This window comes from Haliotis rubra, unplaced genomic scaffold (genome assembly GCF_003918875.1).
Source record: "Haliotis rubra isolate DU_JTF1 unplaced genomic scaffold, ASM391887v1 Scf1054, whole genome shotgun sequence".
NCBI classification, from domain to species: Eukaryota; Metazoa; Mollusca; class Gastropoda; order Lepetellida; family Haliotidae; genus Haliotis; species Haliotis rubra.
The window spans coordinates 236,048-249,300 of NW_025764953.1; the positions used below are offsets into that span (position 1 = coordinate 236,048).

General features: G+C 37.9%; 1 protein-coding gene across 1 annotated transcript in view; it reads left to right on the top strand.

Moving 5' to 3' along the window:
• Positions 1-362: 362 nt before the first annotated feature.
• Positions 363-13,253, top strand: part of LOC124276972 (tricarboxylate transport protein, mitochondrial-like) — a 44,960-nt gene continuing 32,069 nt past the window's right edge. Inside the window, exon 1 of the mRNA XM_046712626.1 lies at positions 363-565. Coding sequence (XP_046568582.1) covers positions 457-565 — 109 coding nt within the window. The 5' untranslated portion in view covers positions 363-456. The remainder of the gene's footprint in view (positions 566-13,253) is intronic.

Here is a 13,253-nt window from a genome sequence, read left to right on the forward strand (position 1 = left end):
TCTCTTCTCGTCCCAGATGATTCATGTGTCAACTTACGAAGCTGGAAAATGTTTTAAGGAATATACTATCTCTTACGAAAACCATCGGCTCAATCGGAACACCGCCGTGTAATTTTGTTCAACGTTTACCTGGAAAAGTGAATTACTAACACTTCCAGTTCTTTCACAATATGTAGACAACTTTTATAGACGAAATTATTATATGCCGCATGCACTTTGTATTGTATATCATATATCACGACTTACAATTTCAATGCAACCATTATCCAATAACAATCCGATATATTCTGAATGATCCGTGTTCCGGAAATGACCTATATCCCAACATGACCCTTGACCTAGGTCACAGAATTTCCCACGTGTAGAGGGCGTTGGATGCTAGCGTGATTATCGGACGAGCAACTGGTGACGCGCTGGTGTTATTACTGATGCAACCGCAGTGGAGTTGACAGCGCCATGGACAGGGGAACGCAGGGGCTAGTGTCCCCCTTTTACGGGAGAGATGGAAGTAAAATGGCAGCCGCACCGAGAAGCGGTGCCAAGACACTAAAGGGGATTTTAGCAGGTGCGTGAAATATTATTTGGTTACAAAGTTGTACAGCTTAGAAGTGCTTCGTGGCCCGTTCACGTTTATTTGTTTACATGTGATTTCAACAGCGTGACTGTGTCATCTCGACTGGTCATGTCACGTTTTGGCAAATATTTACCAAAATTCCAACTGAAAACAGTAAAAGTGTTTGCTGTGGTTTAATAGGTTTATGACATACATAATTTGGATCGATGTTGACCTGGTTATATTGGCAACGTAACGCCATCCGTCCTCTGAACGAAGTCTCCAGTAAGAAGTCAATAATGTATATTTTGAGCGTCGTTGCATTCATTCGTTGCAGGTTAGATATATATTTTGAATAACCCGAAAACGCATTGTAGATTGCCAAAAAGGTAAATTACTGCAGCTGGAACTAACCCGACACGCCCACTTATCTCATAACAAAACCCAAGCTAAAAGTGCCCCCTGTCCAAAATATGAATGGAAAGTGATTGAGGCCTCGAAGTTGACTGGGCACAGAGGCAGTCATTGTTAGAGTTCTCTCATGTGTATATAAATGTGTTTCATACTTGCCTCAGTAGTCACTATGTTCAAGGTTTGTTTTGTACACAGACATGGAAATATTGTGGCTCTTCGGTGTTGTGGCTTTAGCCCCAAAGGGAATTTCCGATTTCCCCCCAATACCTATCAGTCATGGGGATGTTTCTGAAAGCTTTTAAAAATTTGATCAAGATCTTTGCAATATATGTTATTTTTAACTGAATGTTGCTGTTTTTATTTAAGAATTGCATGAAAACATTTTTAATTTTGATGATAGAAGTAAACAATTCTTATTAATGTTCAAAGTTTTGTGATTTTTTTATTGACATTTATAGTAATTCTTAGCGTCTTATACACAAAGGTCACACAAATATACACCAGTATTTGTCAAACTCAAAGTGAAGAAACATAATTAACAAAAGGGTTATGGTCGGTTATTAGAAATGTATGAAAGTTCAGATGTTTTAGTGTGTTTAAACTTATTAATCTATCATTTCATATAATGTATCAATTACTAAATTTCACAGGTATGAATATTTCAAAGTTGATTGACCGTTTTTAATAAAATTATATCTACACAATATACAGAATGATCAGCACCTGATGGCTCCTGTTGAAATCCTGTTAGTGACGTACGTCTAGACTCCCCTCCCCATTTTCTCACAAGCTTGAGGACATTGAAACAAACATGTAGAGCTCCTGTTTCAGGAAGTTGAAAGGTGGTATAGCCTTTGACGCTATTGTTCAATGTATATGAACTGAGTAGAAGATAGTCTGTTTTAAGAGAAACCTGTCTATAAATAGAAAGGGTTAACTTGGTTCATTGATTATATTCAGCTGAAAGAGCTGTGGGTTGTAAAGTGATATTGCAAGACACTATATGTGACATGTATTTAGCATGTTTAGTGGTATATATTCAGGTGTGTTTTGACATGTAGCATCCTGGTTCGAGACAAAACAATCTATAACCACTTGTTTATGTGGGCGGTTTGGGGATGGGGTATGAACCTCCCTATTAAAATTGTGAACCCCAAATGGACCAATAACTCCCAAATCCAAACCTTCCTTAGGCCAGACCAATTATATTTCTTGTTTTCTGAATTTTTGTCCTTAAAAAAAATTAAAGGCAGGAGAGAAAAAAATAAAATTAAAATCACCAGTCAAAGTAATATTCCTTCTAAATGCTAAAATTATTTTACGTTTGGCAATTTATGAACTGTATATGGGGCAAAATACAATCTAAAAACATTTTCTTGTAAGTTTACATTTTTGGCCAATAAAAACATTAGGATTTTATTTTTTGAGCGGGGAAAATTCTTTTTTTTTTCTTATCCTTTAAAAATACGACTGGCGGATCCGTAAAAGAAGTAATAAAATTGGTCTGGCCTTAATAAACTACTTAGGTTGTTAATCTAAATGTGAGATTGTCACTTGTAATACATAATACATGTACTGGTGAAGATGTGGGTGATAGTTGGTCAACCCATTCTTATTGTGAAAGACGTAACAAGATCGAGTGGTAAGACTTGCTGACTTGGTGGTTGCAGACTGCATATTCCAGTTGCATAGATTATACTTGTATTGTCAGTCACTGTGTCGTATGTTCTAGACTTGATTATTTACAGATCTCTGCATATATCTTGACAATTGCTGAGTGCGGCATTAAGCAGGAAAACAAATAGATCCAATGTAGTGCCCTGGAGAGGGGTATGTCCAGGGAACCTGAGATCCACTTTATGTCGCGGGATGGCTGTATTATACACTGGTACACGTTTCTGGGGTCTCATCAAAACTTTTTATAGTGAAAAACCCTGGTACTCTCTTTTGGAGTTTGTTGACTACTTTTTAAGCAGATATATATTATGTATTATAAACCCAACTAATCTTCTAAAGTGTCAGAGCCTTAGGTAGCCTAGACGGTGGCGTAGCCTAGTGGTTAATGCGTTCGCTCGTTACGCCGAAGACCTGGGTTCGATTCCCCACGTGGGTACAATGTGTATAGCCCATTTCTGGTGTTCCCTGCCATGATATTTCTGGAATATTGCTAAAAGCAGCATAAAACTAAACTCACTCAATCCCTCTAAAGTCTCGTCACACTGGTTTGAGAAACACAGATATATATTATATACACCTGTTAATCTTCTGCTCTCACACTGCGATGTTTCCACTGAAATGTGGAAATCTAGCTAACATGTTCTTCAATCTTCATGATGAAGAAAAAGACTGTCAAGCCTTAGTGTATCTTTTTAAACTTGTGTTGCCGAAGAGCGATCAATTGTTTTGTTGCTGTGTCTTGGTAGTCAGTAGTGATGATGAAGACATCAGACAGTGAGCAGCTGTGATATCTCGTGTGACAGGTATGGTTGTCTGTGCCTCCCCTGACCTTCATTATCTCCAAAACGTTGACCCCTTACTTTGTATGTTGATTGGACTTTGAACACATTTACTCAATATCAGCTCCACTGTGCTAAGAAGGAATAGGAAAATGCCCCAATCATATATTTTGTGTATTCAGCATTATTGCTTGAAGGATTAGTGTATTTATTATTATGTTTATTATGTTTAACAAGATTACCATCTAGTCAGGATTTCCAGGCAAAATGTATCATTCAATAGCCTATGCAGGGGTTGAATTCTTTTTCAAAATTCCACTGGACACAGGCAGGGGTGGAAATAACTTTAAAATTGCTAGTTTACTCCGGTACAGTGGCACATGTAAAATCACTTGCCCTGATAATTTTTCCACTATACCGGCCGTTGTCTTGTTGATTTTTTAAAATAAACAACCTAATTAACATTGGAAAGTCAAGTGGACACCGGTACAGTGTGATATACAAATCTGCTTGCCCGACAGAAAAAAACACTGGACTCGGACGTCGGGCAATGGGTTATTTCCACCCCTGACAGGTCCAGTAAACTTTCAAAATCCACTTGACCAAATATTAATTTCACTTGACCACAATTAACAATTTGGTTTCTATTGCAAATAATCTTTATCAACTGGTAGCAATTGCATTTCTATTCATCATCAAAATACATATATCAAAACATTCAGTCAGTTTGGCAGTACTGTACCATGGTAAAGTTTATTGTGGATATTTACTTGACCGACCGGAAAATTCCACTGGACCCGAGCGTTGGGCAATGGTATTTTTCAACCTTCGTTGTGGTGCTTCAGTTTGCAGAGTTGTGTCCCTTAGTTGGGCAGGATTCTGTTCCCCAATACCCGTGACTGCCAGGTATTGAACCTCCATTAACAATTCTTTTGTTGATAAACTCTCTCTTTGCAGGACGATCTGTTTTTGATACTTTACTTTTTTTCTGTTTTCTAAATTTAATGTCCTTGTTCAGTTCGTTTATTTCCAGGAAGATGAGTTTTAGATTTAGAAAGATGATCTGAAACAGTACTCTTATGAGTTTGATCGAGAATGACATTACAAACTCAACAAAATTGCAGATGGCATTGTCATTATATGCATAAATCTGGATAGTTGCAATAGTTGCAGTAAACAGATTGTATGAATTGCATACCTTCCTGCCGTAGACATAACTGCCCCATTCAGGAAAATGGCTGACTTTGAGAACATCAACATTTTGTTTTAAACACATTGATTAATAATAATTGTCAAACTATATTGTTTATTGTTAGCACAATACCATTGCAGTTGACAACTGTCGTAGGCTATTGAAATAATGTGGGCTACTTATTATTGAAATACATTCGCAATAGGAAACAATTCCTGAATGGTCTCTTCTGTTGCTTGTCACCCGTGAAAATTCAGGTTAGAGTTGGTCTTCAGTGACCCATGCTTGCCATGAGGCGACTAACAGGATCAGGTGGTCAGGCTCGCTGACTTGATTGACACATGTCAATGGGGGTAGCCTAGTGGTTAAAGCGTTGGCTCGTCATGCCGAAGACCCGGGTTCGAATCCCCACATGGGTACAATGTGTGAAGCCCATTTCTGGTGTTCCCCCGCCGTGATGTTGCTGGAATATTGCTAAAAGCGGCATAAAACCAGTCCTTGAGGATGAAGAACACCATTTCATGTGTTGTACAAAATATTCAGCTGCAAGAAAGTCCTTATTTAATTCCCTTTCCTCTAAAATTAATAACTTTCTCAGCCTGACTACCACTGAAAAATTTAACCTCCTTTTTAGAAATAATGATCCAAATAGTAAAGAAAGTATTTGCTACCACATATACAACTTTAAACAGAAGATCTGATTGTCCTAGGCCATTATTATTATTATTATTATACACATTTGTATTATTATATGTGTTGTTACTCATCATATATATGATTCATTATATATCTTGTTTATGTAGTTTATAGAATATTGTCACTGTCTGTATGGAACGTTTGCACAATAAATATTGTATCTATCTATCTTTATCTTAGGGGGTATGCATCTCTTCATGGTGAATATTACCAACTCCCTGGCAGTAGGGAATCTAAGCTGACTTGATTCTCTCTATCAAATTGGATGTTACACTGCAAAATTCAATAGAAATGAACAAGTGGCAATATATTCTTGTTTATTGGAGGGGACATAAGCACACGGACACATCACCACCTGTGCCGTCTATGATCTTGATAACGCAGTTTTGTTGATAGCCAGATAAGATACAGATGTCTCCTGCAAACAAGAGTTCAAAGTCTAACAACCGAACAAGAGGTCATTTACAGGGTCATATATAATATTTTCAGTATACAATACAACGTGAATGTAACATCGGTTTTGTTACAGCAAACAGCTCTACTGTATTGATATGCTATTATTTTGATCGATGTTATAGTTATAGGATATTTATACAGTGTACATATCCATGCAACTAGTAGTAGTGCTCAAGGCGCTGTGTTTTCTTTCCCTCTATCATTGGATGTCCATCTCAACAGCACAACGTATTATCAATCTCAACTCCCTGGGGAGTATACAACTCTTGCAGCCACTATGCGTACCAAGTTAGTGCGGCTTTCCCATCCTTCACAGCTGGGTGGACTGGGACACATAGTCACAGTACTTTGTCCAGGTTTACTCAGGGCTCCAGATAAGGGTCGTATCGGTGTATGTATGGATAAAAAATATGCACGATACGGTAGGAGATAATTTAGAAAACGTAGCAGATACGCCCGATGGCAATGGTGTATGGTCTTGGAATCATGCTTGGACGTATTTATCTGAAAAAGTATTGTTTTATTGTTTATTGACCTGTTTACACAAGACTAGCAATGTTGTGGTGCATATATGAAACGGAAGACAAGATTACTGAATTCCATTCAGTACTGCACACAAAGTTGACTCCAAGGTTTTTACACCTGGTCACAGATGGGCTCGATCCTGGCACCTCAAGCTAGCCTGGCGCCTGAGACAGCTAGCCCACCATGTTATAAATTCGTGCACGTAAAAATTACAGTTAAAGGTATATAGTGAACTGATGTTCACCAGGAAGGGACTTACAATCTGATGTACTGTTCCGTGAATTTAATACAATAGTTTTAATACACTCTGTTTCTCTATGATTCAAGTTTGTTAGTTTATTAAATGTCAGATTCGACACTATTGCTGCTGTATGATAGTGGTCTGTAGATATTCACGTCTGGACCAGACACTTTGGTGATTGACGTCATGAGCATCAATCTAAACAAGTGACATGCATCAAAGTCAGCCTAACCACCTGATTCCGTTAATCAACTTTTAAGACAGAATGGGTTATTGATTCCAATTCTAAACTGTGTTTGCAAGTGGTACTTGCTTTAAAATGAATTACAAGTTGTCGAACATATTACATTGACAATAACAGCATGGAATTCAATTTTAATTTCCTCCTATTTTACCTACTTCACTGATATAGCTACTTGCTTCAGATCAAATGTACATGTGTTTGCCAAATGTCTGTAAAAAATGACACTGTATAAATCAGTGTTTGAAACACAATTACAGCCTCCGGTTGACAGCTGCAAGCTACAGTTTCCAGTTGGTGTAATTTATATCTTTAGTTGAAGGTTTAATAAAGATCGTTTGCACTTTCAAGGGCAAACAGATTTATGTGTACCTGTTAATTATTTCTTCAGCATAACTTTCTTCCAACGAATGCAGTGTTAAGGCTAGACTAAGGCTTAGTCTCTGAATACATATAATTTTGATAGAAACAAACAAGCCCATTTATATTGAAAAGGAGCCCTAGGGAGACCAGAAATTGAGGAAATCTAGGCTTGCTTTATTTAGGGCTTTAGCACTGCAGAGAGGGCTTGGCAGTAGGGGAATTTATGTGGTTCAGGGACTGTGAGACAGACTATGTTAAGGCCTAAAAAGTATATTGTGGTTCCGATTACCAGGCCAACCCTTGAATTCCAGTGCCGATCCTATTTTTTGTAGAAGTATGAATGAAATAAGCTTTCAAATGCCATCGTTATTTCTCAGTGCCGATGGTTGTCCAGCCCTTATAAGAAACAGGCATCAGATACTGTACAGTTTTGGAGATTCAAACCCAGACCTTCAACACACTTGTTAAGTGAGCAATGGTGGCCCAGTTTTGTAATCTGCAACAATTCATGATTCAGTTGATACCTTTGAGTGACAGAATCCTATGACAAAGGTTCTCTGTGTTTAGGATCATTGTGGTCTGTACTATATCTGGTTCATGGACTTCACAGAAGTGGATCACATTAGGATCTCCTCCCACATCGACTGTAATTGTGTGATATGAGTGAAACATTGTTCATTGAATCACTGACTGATACTACATTGAACTTGTTCCACAAGTTGATACTGCTGTGTGTTTTTAGCATGTATCGATCACACTCACTCACTCACTCAAATATATATTTATGTTTGTGGTCTCGTTTGTGTTCACACGTGAAGATCCGGAGTAGAATAGGTCTTCAGCAACCCATGCTTGCCACAAAAGGCGACTATGCTTGTCGTAAAAAGGCGACTAACAGGATCGGGTGGTCAGGCTGGTTGACTTGGTTGACACATGTCATCGGTTCCCAGTTGCGCCGATCGATGCTCATGCTGTTGATCACTGGATTGTCTGGTCCAGACTCGATTATTTACAGACCACTGCCATATAGCTGGAATATTGCTGAGTGCGGCGTAAAACTAAACTCACTCGCTCACTCGTTTGTGTTATGGGAGAATGTTGTATCATGACAGCAGGTTTTGTCCTGACAGGCAACAACAAGTCAACCAATTTCATTAAATTAAAGTAATACTTGAATTTATTGAAGCAAATTGACATGATATCATTTTCACATACTGACATGGGTATGATTGATTATTAATTGCTTCTGAATCAGTTAATTCAATTTTGGACATAATGTCTTTGTTAGTAAATTACCCTTTATTATAGGCGTAAAAAAAATGTGGTTCTGATTACCCGACCAATCCTTGAATTCTGGTGCCTATCATATTTTTTTAAAGTGGTATGAATAAAATAAGCTTTCAGATACCATTGTTTTTTCCCGGCACCGACAGACATCGGTCATTCTGATAGAGAAAGTTGGCATGATGGCCGAAAGCTTGATTGAATAAACAATTACACGTTGTTAAATGTGTTAGTACTTTACTTCTAAAAATATTGTAAAAAATATCTTACCTACCCTAAATTTGAAATACTGGTGTAATCGGAACCACAACATTTTTGTTATTTTGCCATATGCATTGGACTCCATGAAGGCAGAGATGGAGTCAAGATGAGGCCAAGTAAAAAAATGTTGTGGTTCCGATTACACCTCTTTAAAATTTAGGGTAGGTAGGGTGCGATTTTTTTTTGTACACATCTTTTTAGAAGTAAAGTACAAACTAATAACACATTTATCAATGTGTAATTGTTTATATAATCAATCTTGCGGCCATCATGTTGACTTTTTCTATCAGAATGACCGATGTCTGTTGGTGCCGGGAAAAAACAAATTGTACCTGAAAGCTTATTTTATTCATACCGCTAAAAAAAAATGGGGTCGGCACCAGAATTCAAGGGTTGGTCGGGTAATCGGAACCACAGCATTATTGTTTTTTAGGCCTGACACCATATTCAGTAGCCTGTGACATCAACATTCTGTCATGCAATTATTTAGCTCCTGACAATTATTGCGAACACACACACAGCTGGTTGTGTCTTGGCATAATCACTGACATTGCACCTGCGAAACATGTCATTGTTGTCATTGAACTAGTTCTTACTAACAATAGTAGTGAAATATATAGCGGAACACAATTACTAAACACTTCCAAGATTTGCATTTTATGACACTCATATGTGAGACAGTTACCTTTGTGTATTTGTTGTCATAACATCTGTTTCATATCAATTTGTTGCCATCCTCATTAATAGATATCAGTTAATGTGCGCTGTGTAACATATATGCGCCAGATGCTTAGCACCGTAATTAGTGCCACATGCTCGCTACCATAGCACTTACAAAGGGTACTCTTATCAGAACTTTACACATGGACTTTGATTACTTCAAAAAAATTCTACAAGTTGGTAATTGCTTATTGGAAGAGACTGAGTTGTAACGAGTGGTATTTGTGTAGAGTTGTTAGCTGCTCATCATTTATCATTAGTGTTGGGAATCGGAAACCAAATCCATTATCGGAGGACTTGTGGTGAACGATTATCAATTATAATCGAAATATATACATTTTGGGTTTTTCCCCAGGTTTTTTCTAATTAATGTTTTTTAATAACTAATACTGTCATGCAATGAAATGCACGCATGCAAGTAAGTCACTGGAATTGTAATAAAACAGTAAAAGTGGTTAAAATTTTACAACGCGCATAGCTTTATGCTGTTGAGCGCATGGTTGTTCGTCAAATTAAATGGTTAGTATGCTTAATTCAAGGGTGTTATACAAAAACAAAATTTCGATTAATCAAAAATTATTTTTTTACAATCGATAATCATTTTTAATCCTTCTTTCGATCCATTTTCGATTTTTTTTCAATCATTGGAACACCACTATTTATCATGATCGTGTTATTATTTCTAAATAATTCCTTGAACACATCTGCAGATTAATTGTACCATATTTGGTGCCTATAGACTTCTTGTTGTAAGACAAGCACTCATTTTCATATCCAGTCATGTTAGTCAATGTTGTTTTTTTTGTGACTAAGTTTAGCATGATAAATAAACTAACTCACATCAAGTATGAAATCTAGAACATCAATGAAATTACGATCATGGGCCAGTCTGTGTGAACTCCCAGTGTCAAGGTTTGTTTACACTGTGAAACCATGAAATGCTTTCTGTAGAATGAAGCTGGTGACATAATTACTTCCAGACATTTGACATTTGAAAATATCTTGTTTAAGGAAGACATGGAAATATGAAAAATGTCAACAACTGACTGTAGACTGGTGCATGCTGGGAATGGTAGTGATCGGTTGCTGCAGAGGTCAGGGTCAATATTCCGAGAGGTCATGTCAACCTCGCTGTGTACAGTCGGCAAGTGCTGCTATCCTCCCGAGGACTCTAATCTATCAAGATCCCACCTCACGCCTGTGTAAACCTTCCTGTGGACATGCTATTTGCCGACTACTTACTATAATATTTACCTGGAAAAGATGGTGCCCTTTGCTGGAGAAACTTTATCAGTAACCTTGAGTTTGTCAATATGACAATTGCATGTAATGATTTTCTCGCAGTGTTGGCTTCTTATTTTGAGGTTTGTATGAAAAACTGTAGTTTTATGTTGCTCAGCAGTGTGTGTTAGGATTCAGAAAAATGTGAAACACTTAGAGAATTAGTCTGACCAGATGAAAATGTTAAGTGGTAACTCTGTTATCCCGGGTCAGTGGCTGCAGACCAATGTCAAGGCTGCAGCTGCCATTACTCGAAAAATCAAACATTATTTTTGAGAGATTTTTGCTGTTTATTCGAGTGAACTTAGGTCATGACAAAGTTTCCCGTGTCTGCCTGTATTTATCCCCTTGTCTGTCTTTCCATCTCTCATTTTTTACGTCTCTGAAGAAACTGGAGTTGAACCTTTGCATGGATAATTCAAGCTTTGCTGTTGCTGAAAGTGCTCTCTGATTTTCTGTCTGAACATGGCCACCGTATAGTTTTGAAAACATCCATATTGCCCAGTTACTCAATTATTGCCATTTCTACAGGTATCTTGATGAAGTTTAGGATGTGTGTTGTCACATGTTTTTATATCGCCCTGAGTCACATCCTCCACAGGGGCGGTGGGGTAGCCCAGTGGTTAAAGCGTTCACCCGAAAACCTGGGTTCGATTCCCCACATCGGTTCAGTGTGTGAAACCCATTTCTGGTGTCCCCCGCCGTGATATTGCTGGAATATTGTAAAACCCAACTAATTCCTCTGGAATAGGAGGACATTTGTGGGTACCCACAGCACAAGTCTTTAGATCATCCAATGGATAGTTTTGTTTATGCTTTAAAACCTAGACCAAGATTACTATATATATTTTATATTCCTGGTCTTTCCCAAGCAAATTAAAGGTTCTGTTAAATGACTGTATTATCACTTTGTTGAACAGTATCTTCTTTGCCATGACCTTGAAATGAACAATGTTGACAAGGAGTGTTTCAGTGTCCTGCAGGACTATAATAGATCAACTGTGAGATTTCATCATCTCCCACTAGGCTGATGGCCGTTGCTTCACTAAATGCTTGGCATGTCACCTACGATAGCCATTCATCACCATGCGCCCTGGTCTGTAACCATGGTAATCAGACATTATAAATGTAAAATGCAGGTTAAGAATAAAATTAACTGTTTCAGTTCTGACAATTGTTTTAATGAGTTCTATGCACAGCCATTTAGCCCATGTTAAGATTTTCATGTGTTCGATGCAAAATGTGTTCGATTCCCCACATGGGTACAATGTGTGAAGCCCATTTCTGGAGTCCCCCCACTGTCATATTGCTGGAATAGTGCTAGAAGTGATGTATAACCAAACTCAGGCACTCACTCACTCACTTAGTTGGCATTGTGGCATCAAATGGCGACAGTCTGGGTGAGTAAGTTAAAATTTAACTTCAGCTCTGCAATATTTCAGCCATTTAGTGACGAGAACATTTTTGCATACTTAATAATACAAGTTGTTAAAAATCCAGTCATCAACGGACGACTGTAAAATAACTGGAGTATCACAGATGGTGTTCAAAACAAGCAGAGACAGTATGGATCTTTACTCATTATATCGACCACTGATTTTTTTGGTCCAGATGTAAATAGTTATAGACCACTGTTGTATATGGCTGGAATATTGTTCAGTGGAATACTGTTTAAGAACCAAAGAAACAAACCAATGTTGACTGATGCACTTGACACAGAGTTTAATCAGCAATCTAACTGGAGATTTAAGGATTATTCCAATGTCCATGATGAGCAGAGTTCATCCTATTAAACTCATTAGTCAGGCTGATTGTATATTTTATGATATTCCCTGTTGGAATGGGCAGTGCATTGCATTGATTTCTCCCACACTTGCTCTTTGAATCAGTCCATGTCTGTCTAATCTGCCTAGAAGATGGACGTAGCCACTTCATCATTGTCTAGACCCAGGACAATTTGCATTGATTTTCCTGGATCGGAGCTAGCCTTACTTCATACCTGTATCAGGCCATCTGCAGTATTTTGGAATGGTTCTCATGTCCATAAAAATAACATTAAAAAAATCCATTTGTATCATTTTGCATGATAATCATCTGCCTGAACTAACTAAAAAATATAAAATCCAATCGGGAATGTGTGTCCCCATGTGTCCCATGTTATTTGAAATATTTGATTCCTGGGAGCGCCATACCAAAAGATGTTAAAATATGGTACTTGTTGTTCCCTGCCTGGCTTGGCATAAAGGGGTAAAACAAGGACCGGTCAAACATAATGGCTCGAGTCAGTATAATGTGTCTGAGTGGGGTATTCATGCTTCACTGCGGCATGGTATCTCAGTGAGCTAGCAGATTTAAAAACAGCTTAAATCTGGGTTAGTACAAGCAGCCACACATACACACGTATGCACATCGTCATATGAATGAAATATTCTTAAGTCAGACGTTAAACCCCATTTCACCTCTCCTCACTACAACTTGAGGTGAAGATTCATACTGTGCACCATTTTGGCACATTTCCTGATTGAAAGCAGACACTGCGTAAGTTCAAACAGTGAATCTGCATTTCACAA